Source organism: Temnothorax americanus, unplaced genomic scaffold, assembly GCF_048541705.1.
Source record: "Temnothorax americanus isolate GAGA-0224 unplaced genomic scaffold, ASM4854170v1 Scaffold4, whole genome shotgun sequence".
NCBI lineage: Eukaryota > Metazoa > Arthropoda > Insecta > Hymenoptera > Formicidae > Temnothorax > Temnothorax americanus.
The window spans coordinates 84,899-103,339 of NW_027509547.1; the positions used below are offsets into that span (position 1 = coordinate 84,899).

General features: G+C 39.8%; 1 protein-coding gene across 7 annotated transcripts; it reads left to right on the top strand.

Moving 5' to 3' along the window:
• Window positions 1-4,168: 4,168 nt before the first annotated feature.
• Window positions 4,169-17,918, top strand: Acxd (Adenylyl cyclase X D). Of its 7 annotated transcripts, none has more exons than XR_013258327.1 (21): window positions 4,169-4,578; window positions 9,040-9,174; window positions 9,470-9,684; window positions 10,447-10,603; window positions 10,740-10,889; window positions 11,407-11,522; window positions 11,605-11,852; window positions 12,273-12,630; window positions 12,986-13,264; window positions 13,408-13,584; window positions 13,676-13,856; window positions 13,966-14,049; window positions 14,219-14,314; window positions 14,437-14,580; window positions 14,749-14,844; window positions 14,929-15,052; window positions 15,190-15,399; window positions 15,510-15,690; window positions 15,765-15,900; window positions 15,970-16,320; window positions 16,500-17,918. XR_013258327.1 is itself a non-coding variant. In XM_077415086.1 (21 exons), exons 2-21 carry the CDS (start codon window positions 7,903-7,905, stop codon window positions 16,135-16,137), a joined length of 3,279 nt encoding a protein of 1,092 aa, XP_077271212.1. In that variant the 5' UTR covers window positions 6,776-6,962; window positions 7,610-7,902; the 3' UTR covers window positions 16,138-17,918. The 7 variants fall into 7 exon arrangements, 6 of the variants coding, with proteins under 6 accessions (XP_077271211.1, XP_077271212.1, XP_077271214.1 ...); XM_077415086.1 differs by lacking the exon at window positions 4,169-4,578 and adding exons at window positions 6,776-6,962; window positions 7,610-7,926 and having other exon boundaries at window positions 15,970-17,918; XM_077415085.1 differs by having other exon boundaries at window positions 15,970-17,918.
• The last annotated feature ends 523 nt before the right edge of the window (window positions 17,919-18,441 follow it).

The following is an 18,441-nucleotide window of genomic DNA, read 5'->3' on the forward strand; positions in this document are numbered from 1 at the left end:
AACGCACCTTCTTCATTATGCCTAAAACCCGATCCGATCGTTAATTATTGTCACCGGCATGCGTGCAACGCTCGACGCGAAACTCACGATGACACGACACCGTCAGGCTCCTCCAGTTAACACCAGATAATCGAGGTCAGCGTAGCTTCTTTCTGCATGAAACATCGCACGGTTGTGAAAATTGACATCACGCCGCGTGTAAAAACATCGCGTCCGGCGATGACAATTATCATATAAACGTCGCTTTATTCTCCGCGAATTCGCATCGTCTCAAGATCTATCAATCAATCGATATTTTCTATTTGTAGAGAGAAAATGAGCTAATGGCTAATCCGTTCAATTCCATTCTTGGAGCAAAAGAATTTTTGCAATCTCGTTTTTATTTGTAATACGTTGTAATATCTCTCAAAGTGATTAAATAATTTCTTCTGAATATCCATATCGTGTGACAGATACGATGTCAGAAATATTTTTTTGGTATTCAATCTTGATTTTTAATAAAAGATAACAATCTTTATTTTATATATATACCGCTATTTATCTTCGTACTCCTCTAACATTCACGCAATTCGAGCTATAAAATTGATTGTAACGTGATCATTAAAATGATAAATAAAAGAATTGCTTTTGTGATAATCTTCCCGTAAAATCTATAGCAAAACACGATCGTTCTAAGATCGTTAAAAATTTCATTTAATTGATGTATTTTATTTTTTTTTTCGGAATTTTAGAAAACAAAAACAATTACAGTCTGATTAAATATGCTCCATATCGGAATTATGGTTTTTAATGATTCGTGATAAATCTTTTTGCCAGGGTCATGAGCGAGATCATGAGCGAATTTCGGCGATTTGATCGCCCGGGGTCGACCTTCCCGATCGAGACGGCAACCCGGCGCGGCGGAAGTCGTAAAAAATGCCATTGAGAGTCAGGAGTCTTCGGAGTCCAGGGCTCTCGACGGAAAGCGCAATATATGCATGCATGCGTGCGTGCCGAGGCGCGCGATGTCGGCGCGGGGTAGGCCTTGAGGGCCTCTACCATGACTCGAATCGAAAAGAAGCCGCGGGTGTACGACCCGTGTCGCGCTGCTCGTCGTCACACCTGCCGAGCCCGCTGCCCGCTGCCTCGCGCGGCGATATCGACGGTGGAAAGTGGTCTTTTGTCTCGCATTTCTCGCGAGGAAACGCCGACGCGAGTGACGAGTCCCGTGCGCGCCTCCGGGGGTAACGCGCGTGAAAAAAGAATAAATGTCTGTGTGAAAAGAAAAATAAACAAAAGGGAAGAGAAACGCGCGCGTATAAAAGGTTCCGTATATACCTGCGCTGTGGTTTACCGCGAAAGTTGCCGGCTGACCTTTTATCCGGAAGCAGTGGAGGAGCGGTCGATCAGGTGGGTATCGAGAGATACGAAGCTCGCAAGTTCGATCGCGGCGAACGGAAGTCGACGACGTTAAAAATTCATTCTCGGCGATCTGGATGAATTTGAAGTTGGATTCTTCCTCAATGAAAGTATTAAAGAGGGTCGCAATTTGTCATAACTTTTTAATTTCCGCCGTTTTATCTATTCGGCTACTTCGATTTATTTTATTTCGGTGATGGGAGAGTTTCGACTTTATTCACTCCTTCCTTTTATTCCAATTCGTTTGACGCGTTAATTAATATTCTTATTCGATGTGAAGCGCGTATTAGACGAAAAACACTTTGTTTTATTTGTATTTCTGACTGAAGTAATTGCGAGCACGCAATGTCATATTAGCCATTCAAGTTTTAAAACGCGCCTATCAGACACTTTATCATTAATCACGTTCTTGATCCTAATGAGTGTGCTCGGTCGTTAATTCGGTAAACCTTTGATGATCGATCAAAATAAATCAAAATTATACGACGCCTGCAGACTCGGCACGCGCGGCGATCGATATATACTCCGTACGTTAACTCGGGATTCCTCTCGGTTGAATCATCGCGATAATCGATCAATAATTAATATTCATTTGAAATATTCTATTCTGTCGAGACGGCCCATTAAAGAGGGCCCATTAAGAGCGTCCTTTCTCGAACAGACACGATCGTTTAAACCGCTCGATTTGGCCGCGAAGCCGAATGATCCGGAAGGGGCAGAATACAATTAGAGCTCGGGAAGTTACCTTTGAAACTTACGTGCGATCGTCAAAATTGCATACAAAAGCGCATATATATCACTGCGCGAAACCAAATCTCATTACCCAATTCCCCCGCGCGCGTCCGGGCTCTCTATTATTTCCTACTACTTAGATCTCCACAATTATGGCTCGCCAAAATCGTTATCCGTGCGGTCATCTCTATCCGGCAGAAGCCATCAAAGTCCGAAAGGTGCCTGCTGCATTTTAATACCTATTATCGTCGCTCTAATATTATTATTGCTTGTAGCAGCCGATTTCAACGATTAGGTAATAGTAGTCTTCTATCGTGAGGTAACGTGCGGTCGTTGGCGTTGGTGAGATCACGCTTTACGTTGCAACGCGAGATGGTAAATGATCTGTCGTGATTGTGCGCCGGAGAAAGTGTCGGGGATGAAAACATTCGCGATGGCGATATAACTGCACGAATAAAAATATTTCCTTCGCTTCTTTTGTAGATTTCACTTTCCGAGTCAGGTCACGGTTTGTTGATTGTCGCATTATCGTAACGAAATGTAACTCGGTTAATCTTTGATACATGTAATTAAACGGCAAGGATATGACGAAGCGCGAAAGTTTTGAAGATTGGAGATATAATACCTCGAAATATACCTTGATCTAGCGAATTGGATAAAATGCTCCAAATTTTAACTTTGATTAGTTTTATTATACTGCAATGATGTTATTATAATTAGCCACGCTTTATCGCAAGCAGCTCAGTTTGAAATTCTCGTTTAATTTAAATATCCCTGAATAAAATGTTGTTAAAAAAATAATTTTATTAACAAAGTTATTGTAATAACACAAAGAAGAATAATTCAACAAATATTCTGTAAACGTTCTATTTTAATATACTTTGATACCGTCAGCGAGATAAAAACGTGTCGTAATCCCACGTGAACCGAGTGTTATCGTCTGGCAAAAATATCTACCTAATTTTCCGATCAATTTCGGCTATCTCGCGGGGATTTCATAAAGGCGAGCGAAGAAGAGAGCCGCATACGAGAGATGCAAAAATAGACGCGGGAGAGCTGCTATCGAGTGTTCTTCCGCGATCTGGTTCGATAATTCAATTGTTGGCGATTGCTGGAGAAAGAACGTGCGAGCATGTTGCTATTTAAACAAAAAAAAGCATTTAAAGCTTTTATCCTGTCAGATGTTCTTATTAACGGTCAATAAAGCTATAGTTGTCTGTGAGTTGTCAGAATAAAAGTGTTGAGTCTTAATATATAAGAGTTTCTCCGTTCTGTGGAGCTTTTAACGCACAACAGAAACGTAGTTGTTCTCAATTATTCTTTGTAACAGATATTTTGGAGATTTAATTGTGCCTCTCCTTTAATGATCGATGACTATACGTTTCTGCGGCACTTCGTGACACCAAATATGAGCTTAAGAGCTTCTCTTTTCAGGCGGGGGACGAATTCAGTTGTCGGACGCAGCGAAAATTGATTACCTGCAGATCTTGAAAACACCACGTTCAAAGGCAAGAAGAACTTGGAAGCTATTCTTGACGTCGTATTTTGCCCGATACAATTTGCCGATAAATGTGAAAGTTTTCGACAGAACAGTCGCGGATCCCATATTTGTTTAATTTGTTTAAAAATATACAATTGAAGCGCGCATGCACAAATATATTAGTGTTCTTTAACGCGAAGTGAATTCTACGCCAGCGAGTAACGCGAATCCTTTCTGAATGCCAGCGGGCGGTGGATGTTTCTGATTACGTTATTATTGAGATATTTGTGTTCTTCTTTCCGAGATCCATGCGAATTCTTTGAAAAGGTGTTTCCATCCAGAAACATATTTCATTTGTCTTTTCCGACAACGAGGCAACGAGAACGCGTTTCTTTCCCGTTGGTCACTTTATCATTCACGATCGATGCTGTGCAGTGCACCAGCACCAGGCAGAGTTTGCAAATATAAAAAAAATCAGGAACGTGCATTATAGTTGATCGGAAAGAGAGAGAGAAAGAGAGAGAGAGAGAGAGAAAGAGGGAGAGGAAGAAAGAGAGAAAGGAGAGGGACGAAGTAGGGATCGGTAGTCGCAGGGGGAGCGTTTCGAGTGGCCCATTTCTCTTATCACGATAAAGCCTGGGCTTGGCTTGGCTTGGCGTGATCATCGCGGAATCTGACGCCTGACTCTCGGGGTGATTCACTTTTTCGCGATTCGTCGCGATCGTTCTCCAGTCGCAGATCCGTCATCGCGATGAATGCATCTATGACAGCCGCGAGCTCGCTGTCACCGCCGTCGTCGTCTTGTTGTGACCGTCATCGACATGGATGATCCGAGATCGACCAACAGCGGGGCCAGAATGGACGTGGAACTGGTGACCCGAGCGTCGCTGAGTTCGCTGCAGAAGGTGGACGATGGCCGCATTGTCTCTCCCAATAGCTTTGACGAATGGACATGGTCCGGTCTGAGGGTAAGTGATCGATTAATCACATTAGAACCCATCTGTCTTTACCGGTGAATGTTTGAACAGCCTCAATCGCGAGGATGGGTACTTTACTGATTGTGAGCTTGTTCTTGGTCCTCATTCTTGCTAAACTATACGGCGTCATATCACCTGATTCGCGTTGCCTTGAATTTAGATAACTCTCTTTTATTTTTGGCTTTGTTCGCATCGTTCTTTTATTAATATAGTTTATGAGATAAATATACATTTTTATTTATATTATAAATTATTCAGATTATATGACATTACACACACTTTTTATAATAAGTACAATTAAAAAATTATTTGAATAAAATGAAATGAGCTTATAACTAGAAAATTATATTGACAGACTTATCATTTTGTCAACGTATTATTAATTGTAAATTAAGTAATAAAAATTTAGAATTGTATTATTATATGTAAACGTAATAATGCAATTTTTTACATTAAAATTTTAATGTAGTTCTAAAAGTTTGATATTTTTCTTTCTTGATGGACTTTCAAACTCAAATTCTGGACTGAAAGATCTACGGCAGCTAAAGTACTTCGTAAATCTCATCAAGTACTTAAACTTATCGAGTTTTGCGAGTGCACTTTGCATTTTAAAATCTTGGATTAAACGACTATTTTAATAATATCCAAATCTTTGCAACACTTTGAGTATTCCTCGCGATCGTTCATCTTCATTTCAAGACTACAAAAGAAATACTGCGAAACTTTTGAAGTGTATTAATATAATTTGCGAGAAATCGTATATCTTGATTTTGAATTCAAACCTCTGATATATGTCGAAGTCACTGTTCGCTGAAGCACATAAAAAAAAACTTGGCGATGAATTTCAGAATCTGTACGAGACGTCAATGAAGCGTACTCGCAACAAATGCGCGACATGTAGCTTCAACCAAGAGAATTACACCCAGCGATTCGGAATTGATAACGTTCTCTCGGACGATGTTACCTGGAAAACAAGATTGTCGAGGAATTTTTCACACGAGAGTCACTATCAGAAGAGAATGACTCGCCAAGCGGAGTGAGCGAGAAAGAACATGAATTCTTCGAAGGTGCAACTTATCGAGCGACGATCGATTTATCTGAATGACCGAAGGATGTTCGCCGTGAAGCGAGCTCGAGCACGAGCTCACAAAGCTCTGGAAGAAGATATGCAGAGCCGGAGAAAGCACCGTCGCTTTTTTTTAATTACTCTCGCACAGGAAAGCGCGATCATTTCCTCGCGCAGGGTATATGACCGCAAGTTAATTGCCGGTTAAATAAGCAGTTCAAGAAGGAAATGTCATAAAAATTGATAATGTTATTTCTGTGTGGAGGAGATTCTATTCTTGCATGGATAAAAAATTTCTATTATAGTTTCTTACTATAGAAAATCCGTTCCAAATCGTGTAAATTTTTTCGTGAATACCGAACAGAATAATTTTGTTATACTTGAAATCATTTTCGATCAAATTTGCTTTGGTTCGATTCCCGAAAGTTATACCAATAAATCAACGCTCGGCAGGACTCACGATAATGTCAGTCCAAATCAATCCTCTCGGATGCGTTTGTTAACCGACAGATCTCATCGAAAATATACACACGTTTATGCTTGTTTGAGGAAGGGGAATTCCTCAATAACGAGATATATCTCTATCTCAATACATCGCGGGATCCCCCAATACATTGCAAATGCTACAGAGACATTTCAGAGATGTCGAATTGCGAGATTGCACAATATCGCAATTTAAAAAACGTTGCAAGAATATCCAATGTGATAATTTAAGTATTGAGGCTCTTATGCAATGCTCTTATTCTCACGCGTTTTATCTAATATTATTATTTAATGTGTGATAATCATTTATGAATCCATTATTTATTATCATCGTCACAATACGAATAACTTTGGATTGAAAGGGGTGAAGAATGAAAAAAACGAGGAGGACGATGAACAATACTGAGAGTGAAAGACAAAAAGGGGAGAGAGGAGAAGGAGGAGGAGGAGGTTGCAAAGGAGACCTGCTGCGCGAATTCGGGATTGAAGATCAATATTCAGTGAGACGAAAGAGAGAGAGAGAGAGAGAGAGAGAGAGAGAGAGAGAGAGAGGGAGGGAGGGAGGGAGAGAGAAAAGGAGATTCGCCAAGCTGCGAACAGCAACGTGCGGACAAAACGCACGCGCGAGACGAAAGCACGGAAGCACATTTCCCCCGGCTGCTGCTGCTGCTGCTGCTGCAAGTGGAGGTGCCTTCAAGCGCACCTTGGTTAACCGCTGCATTTTAGACGGACGCGATTTTTCGACGGGTGTGGTCGTGCATTGTGTGGAAAAAGGTCGCACGTTGGCTTCGCGGCGCAAATTTCGGGCTCTTTCGGCCGTTCGCACGTGAGTACAGTCAAGTGAAAGCAGATGTTCCGTCTTATGGACCTCTTGCCATCTGATAGTACGTCACGCGTTATCTGAATATTGCCCACCGGAGTGCGATAATATATTCTATTTGCATTACGATGACCGCAATGATGAAATCCCGTGAAAATTGTTGGGGAGGAATCTATTTTTAGAACATGCACGCGCAGATGCCTTTGGATAAGTCCACGTGCTCGTGATAATTTTGCTCGCTTAATGTACCGCGAGATATCTCGAGGAGAATAAGAGATTTCTCGAGACTTTTCTCATAAATTGTCTCAGAAAAATATGCGATTATCTCGAGCCTAGTCGGTCAATCGGTATTTGAAACTCGGCACGTGATACCCTAAACTTATTCATTCTTAATTTTTGCTGCAAAAAGTATGAAAATGATCAGAAATTTATTAAGACTAGAACGATCTATCGCGAGTTCTCAAATGAAAGAATTTGAAATCGTTGGATTCGTGCAGGTGTGCTCGACCCTCGACCTTTTTAAATGATCAACTATTTAAATTATATATAATGGGCAAAGTTAGAAAAAGAAAGGCTCGAGCAAAGCTGTGGCTGTGAGTGAGCACACTCTGGTACTCGCGCAAGTACATCAGTAGGGATTAATTCTGAAGCAGTTCGAAGACGCGCAATTCCCAGCGGAATTCCAGCGGGAGTCTGCGGCGGTGCATTCCACGACGCATACGATGCATGCTGGAAGAGCTGGAGACGCTGGAACTGCGCGATTGCGCCGGATGACAGCTTTATCGTTTTACGAGCTTAGCCGTGTATAATTTGCGCGCGCCACAGTCCACACGCGATCGGCAGATAGCCGTGCGATCGTCGTGCGGGCGAACGTGCTGGCGGTAGCACAGCCCCGACCTCCTGTGAGTTCCTCGCGAGGAAGAATTCATAAGGACTCTCCCGTCGCATGATCTTCGAGCGCCGATTTATAGTGCGTACCGCCTTGTGATATTTTACGAGAGCGAAAGTGAAAAAGAACATGCAGTTATCAGTTCGCTGACCTAATTTGCCAATTAACCATTATCCATGCCTTGATCGTTATAAATACATCTTCATTTTTGGAAATGACAAATATTGAAAATGATCAATTCTCAAAATTGGAACACGTTATGGACATTGGAGAACAAGGATGGGAGAGTCTTGAAATAAAGGAGTATCCTCCATTCGCGTGATTGCGTGTAGGTATTCCGACACGAAAATTTTAATTTTAAACACTTCCCCGGAAAATAATATTATAGGTAATGATGCGACGATGATGCCTCTCGCTCTAAAGATATTTCTATATCGATCAAAACGACGTTCCAATATAAAAGGGGATTGCTCCATAAAAGAACATTTCCATTTTGATAAATACAATTATTCACTAAAAATAGGAACTTTAATTAATATAATCGCTTCGTGTACGGGACCGTGATGCAAAATGAACAACAAAGGAGTTTGCCGTTGACGGAAAAGTGATTTTTGTGCAAATATTCTCTCGTTTCTTCTCGTGTGTTTCTTCTCGAATGCTCGCTGAGATGAATTGCGACATCGAACTGCGCGTGTTTCTCACAATGGCGATATTCATTACCCTTAAACTGTATTGACTGGCACTTTCTATACGGAACCATAACGATGCACACTCCGGATAATCTATGGCTATGCGACTATCTAATGATGATATTTCTGAAACGAAGCAAAGATATTGTTTGTTTTATTATTGAACGTGCGTGCTCTCTTCTTGTTTTATTACTTTCGCATCTGATCAGAAGGTCAATTATCGCTATACACTTGTAAAATTCATATTAAAAACATAACTAAAAGCTTTTTAAGGAATTACATAAAACTAAAAACTAAAAAATCACGATGGATAGGATATTCAGATAAAATTTCTTTAGAAATAAGATCCTGACATTTCTTCATCTCCTTATTGAATTCCTAAATATTTATAACAATTGACAATTTAATGATTTTGTCTCAATAAGCTTCTTCCCATTTTTCAAATGTGTAATAATTTACTGATTCAGCAAGTTGATTACGATCTCACGCAAGCTTCCACTTTCAGAAGCAATTCAAATACAAGAACCTAGAAAAGCTGTACACGGTCTATCACAGGAGAATACAATATGGTTATCTTTCGATATTCATCTTACTACACCTGTTACTTGGATTTACGTATTGCTTGTCCTTGATCAAAAATGTAAGTTCATTATTTATTACAATTAAAAATATTTCAGAGAGAGAGAGAGAGAGAGAGAGAGAGAGAGAACGTTTCATATTATTTATAAATTTTTAATTGCATGAATAGTTCAATGAATATATCAATATTAAAATATATCTTTTTACTAAATCACTTAGCTCCTTATTGCCAATCCTACTGAAGTAACTCTTCTCTCAATTAATAACGTTGCTTGGAGGTGTCTAATAAATGATGCAACTTTTAAAAATTTACAAGTAACGTTGGGATATGAACTGGAGTTTTCTTCTTGATTTAGGTTGGTATAAAGAAATGCTTGGTAGACATCGTAACCTACTGCATCGTGGGCGCTCTGCTGTGTCCCGTGATCGCCCTATCATTCCGGTCGAGGCATATGGCTAGGAACACCTATTTGCCGGTCATGCTGTCCTGGATGATCATTGTGCTCTTGGTCATTTGTGATCTGACCATACCTCTGTATTACGCCTTCGAGGATGTTATCCCGCCAATAAGGTACCGATAACATGATCGGGATAGTCGTGCGAAATTGCATTCGATTAACATCACTATTTAGCAACGTCGTAGAAATTATTCCCCGATAACTATACGTAGCGCGAATCGCGTAAATATTTATTACTGATAAAGACGTGCTTTTGTCCTCGCATACGCGACAATTGCCGGAATAGCGACTGATATTATAACTTGATATTGTGATTATCTCTATCCGGCGTATTGCACAAAATAATATAATGATCAATTTATGAACATTTTTCAAGGTGTTGCGATACAGGTGTCGCATTATCGCGAGACAAATCTTTTGCACGATTACAATACGTTTTTTTTTTAGTTAGACGATTATTTTGAATTAAGAAACCACAATATTAATATATTATACAGTAACTATAAATTTATAATAATGTAAGTTTTATATAGTCAGTTATATATAGTCAGACATTTCCAATCGTTGTGTCATATTTCGAATATGAAGAAAATGTTTCCAAGAAATTAATTCAATGATTTGGTTTTAGCCTAATGATGTAAAAAGGCCTTCCTAGCGGAATAATCAGGCGTACAAAGATCGAAACATCCTTGGTACGCATATACGGGCGCGCGCTTTTTACGTTTTCCACCGATCGTTTTTGCGTGCGCATGGCCGCATTTTTTTCTCGTTAAAGAGCTAAGAACGCTATCACGGCTTTGCGCGATCGCGTTTTTAGCTCTTATCAATATAAGCACGCATCCGCGAATTCGTAGCCTTTTATTTCTTTTTTTCAGACCGGCGTACGCAACGCACTCGCTTCTCGCGTGCTACGTGTTCCTGCCGATCACGAAGAATTCGCACGCCCTCGTGCTCGGCCTTACGGCCAGCATGTGTTACCTGGCGACCCTGTCAATAATCACCTATAATAACACGGCCGATTACGTTACCAAGGTAAACCCTACGCCGACGATGCGCGATGTAATCGCGCTGACGCAAACCGCCGCGCGATTGCTCGAGTAAACTCAGTAAACCATCGGCATCTAAGAATGGAATGCTTTTGTTTCTTTTGTCTCTTTCCTAATCGCAGATGGTCAGCGACGCGATATATTTCGTGTGCGTGAACGCTCTGGGACTCTACTTCAGGTTCATGAACGAGGTCGTCATCAGGCGCTCCTTCCTGGATCGCCGGAAGTGCGTCGAGTCGACGCTCAGGCTCAACTATGAGAAGGATCAAGAGGTAGGTTTAAACGGATGTAATTGCGTTATTGCACGTTCGTCAGATTGAAAATGAGACGTTGGCTAATCTCGAGGCTAATCTTCGTTAGCGAAAACCGTGTGTCGAATCTAATCCGTTCTATCTTCATTCTGTTGTCTCCTTTCTTTGTCTTTCTTCCTGTTTCATTCGAGTAATTCGTCTTTGGAGGCGAATAAGTACGTACGGGGAATGCGAGAAACAGATTCGCGATGCTGCGCACGTAAACACGTAGCCACGATAAATACGTTGAGTTTCTCTTGTCCTTTGCGCTTCCACTCCCTAGACTGATTTAAGCGTCGTCTACGATAGCATTAGATTTTCCACGGTCCTGCTATATTTCTACACTCACGAAGAATACAAGAATATAAAATACAAGAATAACATATAAAATTGAGAATTGCGAAGATACAAGGAAGGTGATCATTTGCGAGAATGTAAAATTATATAGAAACTCAAACTCTGATTGAACATATTTGAAGCTAGACATAATCATTTGCAGGAACAATTGACGCGGAGTATACTGCCGCAACATATAGTAGCGAAAATCAAAAAGGATTTCCGGGATATCTTCAAATTCGTGGAGGAGCACAAGAAGAGTCCTCCACCGAAAGGCAGGTACGGGTACGACGTCTCCGCGGCAAATACGATGTTATTCCGTTCCATTCGAATATTATTACTCCAATTGTTCCGATTTCAGCGATTTATGCGTGGAGACGCACGACAATGTCAGCATCCTGTACGCGGATGTGGTGAACTTCTCCGGGCTGACCGTAACGTTGCCGATACGGAAACTCGTGGAGACGTTGAACGATCTGTTCGGCAGTTTCGACGAGGCGTCCGAGAGGCACAATGTGCTGAGAATCAAATTTTTGGGCGACTGTTACTACTGCGTGAGCGGCGTGCCGACGCCGAATTCCCAGCACGCCAAGAGCTGCGTCGATCTCGGTAAAATTACGGTGTCTATTTATGCATTACGGTCATCCAGCTGAATGTGATGCAATTAATAAAAATCGAGCGGATATTTGGAGAATGTTATTTTATACATTTTATATTTATAAAAATAAAACAATGTAGTTACTTCCAAACCTGGAAATATGCAAAGTTCTGATTCGTGAATCCAATTGTATCGAGAAAAAAATCTGACGCAAGTCGCGCACGACATTATTTTAAAGATATTTAACTAATCCTTCAGAGATAGCCACATTAATTTGTTATAAAAATCCTAAGAATTCTAGTGTTCATTCTTTCTTTTCTTTTTTTTTTTAACAATTATTGCAATATTCGATGATCGTTTTCAATTATAAGAAAACATTTCCAAATCTTTTCTCTGATTAAATATTATTTCGTAAAATATATAATACGTAGGACTTGATATGATAAAAATCATCAACGAGGTGAGGGCGCGAGTCTACCGTGAGAGCGGGGTGGACGTGAACATGAGGATCGGCGTGCACTCGGGCAACATAATATCTGGAATCCTGGGCACGAACAAGTGGCAATACGACGTTTGGTCGCGCGACGTGGTGATAGCGAATAAAATGGAGCAGACCGGGAAGCCCGGCAAGGTCCACGTCACTCAGCAGACGCTGGATCTCGTGAATGCGAGTGACTACAACTACATCCCGGTCGAAAGATTGGACGACGAAGTTTTACGAAAATATGGAATACGCAGCTATCTCATCACGCCGTCCTTGCCGGAAACGCCATTACCGTCGCCGACGCGGTGCGTGTCTCCCGGTGGCGTGGGAAAATCAAATTCGTGTCTAAAATACTATTTTAAATCAATATGAGCTACAATATTTTGACTTAGATCAACTTAAACGACTTTTATAAACTTTTATTACTTGTATACGTATATGTATAGGTCCACAAAAATTTTTCCACTTTTACGAATCTATATACAATTACAATTCGCGCAATTCCTTAAATACGCGCTTCTCTGTGACTCTTACATGCTGCAAAAGCATTAGCGTTTAATGCCACGAACGAATGCTCCTATGCCACTGATTTATCACCCTGTGCTCACATCGAGCGAATTCCCAGCCGAGTGTTGACAGGCGAACTTTGTTGCAGAACAGCGAGAACAGTTTGAAGGCCATTAGTCCGGACTCGCCGATATTGTCATATCCCATGTCCAACAAGCACTACGTCAAGTTCAATGGACGTACCAATACCATCATCAGCACCAGTTCCAGAACGAGGATGATGGTGAACAATCAAGCGGACGTTTTCGCGAGCACTTACAGACGAAGAACGCACTTCATGGATTCTTGTCTACGGGATTATCATCTAATGTTGAAAGCAGCGGACGCCGAGATGGAGAATGCCATTAATCAGATGCCTCTCAGCAAATGGCAGTAAGCATTTTTACACAGCGAGTCTTTTCTCCAGATTTGAAAATCCGGTTGTTAAATTCTCAAAAATTTTGGGGCGAAGTATTATATTTTAATAGAAAAATATCGGAGAGCGATGATAAAAAAAAAACGTGCTTTTTTTCCAGACAATGGAGCAATTGGAAGCACATAAATCCACTCCTCTTAACATTTCGGAAATGGAGCTGGGAGATTCCATATCTACGCGAACCGGATCCCGTCTTTAAGTTTTACATCGGCTGCTCTGCCTTCGTGCTCGTCTTCATGGGACTCATGTACCTCGTGCCCACGTTTATGCTCTCTAAGTACGCACATTAGAATTAATTAAGTATCTGTCCGGTAATCGTAGCTGCCAACGATATCGATTTAATAATGCGAGGCTCGTTAAATTTTCAGATGGCATCTGAACACGCTTGTCGGTTATTCGTCGGCATTGATGTTCCTGATCGCTTTAATACCCCTCACGTGGATGCACTTTGTGTGGAATCGCTGCAAGGACCCACACGACGAGCACGAAGGACACGTTCCACATCCACGGAACAAACTGCTGTATTTTTTTTATCAAACGAGCGTAAAGGTATAGTTATAGCGTTGCTGAATATTGGACGCTTGCACTTATTATATTTAATTAACATTAACTTAATTAACACTATCTTTCTGTTCACTTTCATGTTCTACGCCTCTAGGTTGTATGGAGCGCCCTTCTGAGGACGGTCTTGTACCTGGTGATCACGATAATGCTTGCAGCATGCGCCATGCTTGATATGATTGTAAGGGTTCTCTCAATTAAGAGTTTTCTTAATTAACAGTTCAATTTTTTTCTTTTCTGTCGATTATTTCGTATACATCCATGAATTCAGTTATCGAAGCAATTGTCTAGCCGTAAATCGAAAGATAATTTTTTTTCCTCTACGATTAAAGAGTCGAAACTCTTTTCAGTTTGAATGTGAAAATGTGAACCTATTGGACAATAACATAACGTCCAGCGTGTTGGAGGTTGGCGCCTCCAAATTTGAATGCACATCCACACCTTGGGTAAGATTATTTAGTAGGTACATGGTGTTGAAATTATGTGAAATCTTATTTATGTGAAATTTCCCGTCTCGACGATTCTGCCCTTGATGTTCCCGCACGTCATCGGCATTTCTCTTTTCCAGCAAATGACAGAGACCTGCTCGTTGGCGATCATCACAAGTTTTCTCTTCCTAAGGGTCCACTACGTCTTGAAATTAGTGATTAGCATCTGCGTGGTAGCCTTTTACGCGTGGAACGTTTGGGTGCATCGATCTAATATATTTCAGGTGTTATATCCGTATTTTTTTCAAGAAATATTTTTCTTGTTACAAATTTAATAAAAAGAAGAATATGAAAATATGAAAAATACACCATTGTCTCAAAATATTCGGCTACATTTGCAGAATTGTTTATTAATAATAAATGACAGATAGTATGAAACGTATGCATTTTAGTCGAGCGACGCGTGGAATCCTCACATGGAACCGAGACTGGCGCATATATTGACAGTGTTGTTTCTCACGTTCTCCTTGCATCTCATCGATCGTCAGGTAAGCCCCCCCGAAATCGCAATTCGTGCGAAATGTTCTCGACGTTGTTCGTCAACGAGTTAATTTTTACGAATGTTTATTTAGGCAGAATACTTGAGCAGGCTGGATTATCAATGGAAACGTCAGCTAACGAAGGAACAGGATGAAGCGTTTCATACGAGGAATGCCAACAAGCTTTTACTTCGTAATATCCTGCCGGAACACGTCGGTGCGTCGTTGGTCCCCGCAAATATCTTATACGGAGCTCTTACAATTTTTTGATATACCGATTAGAAATAACGATAACGTTCAGTAATCGAGATGATTATTGTTTGAGATTGATCGCGTGACTGGTTATGCTTTTAGCGGAGTTTTATTTGAACATGAACCGAACCGAGGAGAACGAGCCTTATCACGAGGCTCACAACAACGTCGCCGTGATGTTTGCCTCTCTGACAGAACTGTCGATCGTCGAGAGTAACATCCTTAGTGATTTGAACGAGATCATTTGTGAATTCGACAAGTTACTCTTCGATCCTTGCTTCATGTGTCGCATAGAGAAGATAAAGGTCGCTGGTGAGAATCTCATGAATAATCATGAATATAATCATCAATGAATTAACAACATGAATAAAAACTGGATTCTAGATGACAATTTGAATTCGTCTGTTATCGTATTTATTTAGGTACAACATATATGGCGGCTTGCGGACTGGAAGCGAATCGACGCGATTCAATGCACAGCACTGAAAGCGACGAGAGTTGCAGCGACAATGTGCTCAAGGTGATGGTGCAATTTGCCGTACAAATGATGTCCGTGCTCGATAGAATGAACGCGAGGTCGTTCACCACGTCGAAACCTCACAAGTAAGTGATTCTAAGCACGATAAAAAGCGGCAAAATTAAAAGAAACTTGAACGAAATCCGAAATTTATCTTCAGATTGAGGATCGGCATTTCTCATGGGGAGGTGACGGCCGGCGTCGTGGGGGCTCAAAAGCCGTTGTACGATATTTGGGGCGACCCCGTAAACATGGCATCCAGAATGGACACCACTGGACTACCAGGAAAAATACAGGTAAGTTTAACGTTACATTTAATATTAATGTTTAATAAATTCGTGCAATAAAACGAGCATTTCGTTTAGGTAACAGCGGATACGGCTGCCATCTTGGAACAGCAAGGTGTCAAGTGTCATCTGCGCGGTGAGACGTATGTCAAGCCGAAGGGAGAGGTCACAACGTACTTTATAGGCATCGACGAGAAGGGATCGTTGGAAAGACCGGATGCGGGAGAAGAAAGTACTAGTTTATGACGAACGATGAACGATAACTCGAACTAACTTGAGCGATCGAGCTCTCCCGATTGAAAAATCGTATAAGCGTGCAGGGTGTAGTCGAACGGTTACTTTCTGCTATCAAGCTGACTTCTAAGTAACTAGGAACGATAAAAAATTACGATTGAAAATGTGAGAAGACCTTTTCATTCTGAGATACAGGTCTGTCTATATCCAATCGAATTTAATATACGGAGTATTAATCCAGATTTAGGAAAAGATCACTTATTATCGATGAGATTAATCAAACTTGTAACACGTAATTTCACGCAATATTTATACAAAAGATTTATTTGTGATCTATAATGTCGTATATATATGTAACATATTAATATTTACAGTGTAAATAAAGACAATGGACATAGCTGAAGATATATTGTGGGAATATAAGAAGCTATTTACGCGTTAGCTACACCCTGTAATGTTTGAGCAAGTACGAGAAAACGGAAAACCAAAGAAAGTGTGAGAGAGACCAAAGAATGCGGGATGACGCGAGATGACGTGAAATGATAGTAATGACGTAAGGAGATATATACCTCAAATGATTTAGGTTGTACGCGAAAACGCGAGAACAGTGTCGTTATTCTCGCGGACCGATTGTTATCGCCGAGTAACACTTGTAATCAAAATGAAAGAGACTATATATATGATGTACTATGCGCAATTAAAATTACAATGTTTTTACTAGAGTGTCATGTTGTTCAAAAGATTTGCACAAAGAGAGATATCTATAGATAACATCTAGCTACTTTACGTGATACATCATAATTAATCGACATTATATTGGCTCGATTTTCACGTAGTACGCGATTTTAAGATATTCCGATTTGCTCAGAACGTCAAAAAGAAAATATTTTAAGATGACCGTCTAACAACTATATAAGGACGTAGCTAATTAAGAACAATGTTTCCGATACCTACATCGCCATATATAGAAATCCAAAGGCATTGTACAATATTAAAGTGTAAAGTGTAAAATGGCGCGAAGAGACAGTTTGTCCCGATAAAATATTAAAAAGTATTATAACTTTAAGAAATATTCTAAGAACATCCGCGTGTATCCTAAGGATATATCTCATACGTGTAGTCGTTAACGACTGGATAATTAAAATCTTATCGCAGATACAATTAAATTATAGATCAAATCTAAACGTCCGAAGATATTCTTGAATATTCTTGGGATTATATTTTGATATGCGAAAAAAGTGATATTGGAAAATCGTGCTCGTTGAGTTTGTTCATACCTATTCGGTCAAAAGCAGTATGGTACAATCGAAAAGCAGGATGTAATTTAATATTTGTCTCTTTAACACGTATCTACCGACCAAATAGACGACAACACGTCGCAACAAAAAATTGTGCGGCGAAAAGAGAATTCTTATTCACTTTCACGATTAAGGCGGGCGAGAGAATTTACGACGAGCTTGAAGTCGATTCAAGAATACTAGTTGTCAATTCGTGAGCGTGCATCACAAAACTAACAATAACGCACGTCTGTCTTTTTCTTGCGTTTGCGTGTTTTCCTAAGTGTTGCGACTCATTCCTTTACGATTGCGGTTGCGTGTTATAAGATACAAAGATTACGAGAAGGAAACGCGTGATGACACGCGTGATTTATTTTTATATCGTATGCAGTAATGGCAGATCGTTTAATTGTTTATTTGTAAATATCTCTTTTGTATATATTTTTTAAATATTAGAAATAATCGAGACTAATGTGATTGTCCAACGATTTGAAATAAAATATTTATTACCGTGTATTTTTTCGATCAATTTTTATTCGTCTGCGCGTGACCTATACTTATCCTGCCGATCCTTTAGAAATATATTGATTGATATAAAGTAATATACAGGATATGATAAATAGATTAAGTTTGTTTGAAATTAAATAATTAAATTTGAAATAACATTTTATCTATTTGTTTAATTCATCAAATATGTTATTATATTCGCTATATTTTTCAATAGTTAAAGTTCTAAAACTTTAGAATTGAAACTCTTGACAGTACATTTCTTACATGTTAAAAATATAAATGTTAATTGTCACTTACTGTAAAATTGTGGTTTTTTCATATAACTTTTATAAATAAATAATATATATAAAAAAATAATTATAAGTAAATAAGAGAAAAAAAGCAGCATGCATATAATAATACAAACTTGTAAAACTTGATGTGCTTTTATAGAAATTGATCTCAAACAAAAGAAGGATTGTTCTAAATTCCAGCAATAAAAATTAGAACAGTGTAAATTAATAGAATTCTGTCAATTGGCAACAACGTA

Excerpts from the sequence above, each read along its gene's own strand:
- Acxd (XM_077415085.1), top strand. The coding sequence starts at position 4,432 with ATGGATGATCCGAGATCGACCAACAGCGGGGCCAGAATGGACGTGGAA. Across the intron at positions 9,685-10,446 it reads GATGTTATCCCGCCAATAAG|ACCGGCGTACGCAACGCACT; the intron begins GTACCGATAACA and ends TCTTTTTTTCAG. Across the intron at positions 12,631-12,985 it reads CCATTACCGTCGCCGACGCG|CGAGAACAGTTTGAAGGCCA; the intron begins GTGCGTGTCTCC and ends GTTGCAGAACAG.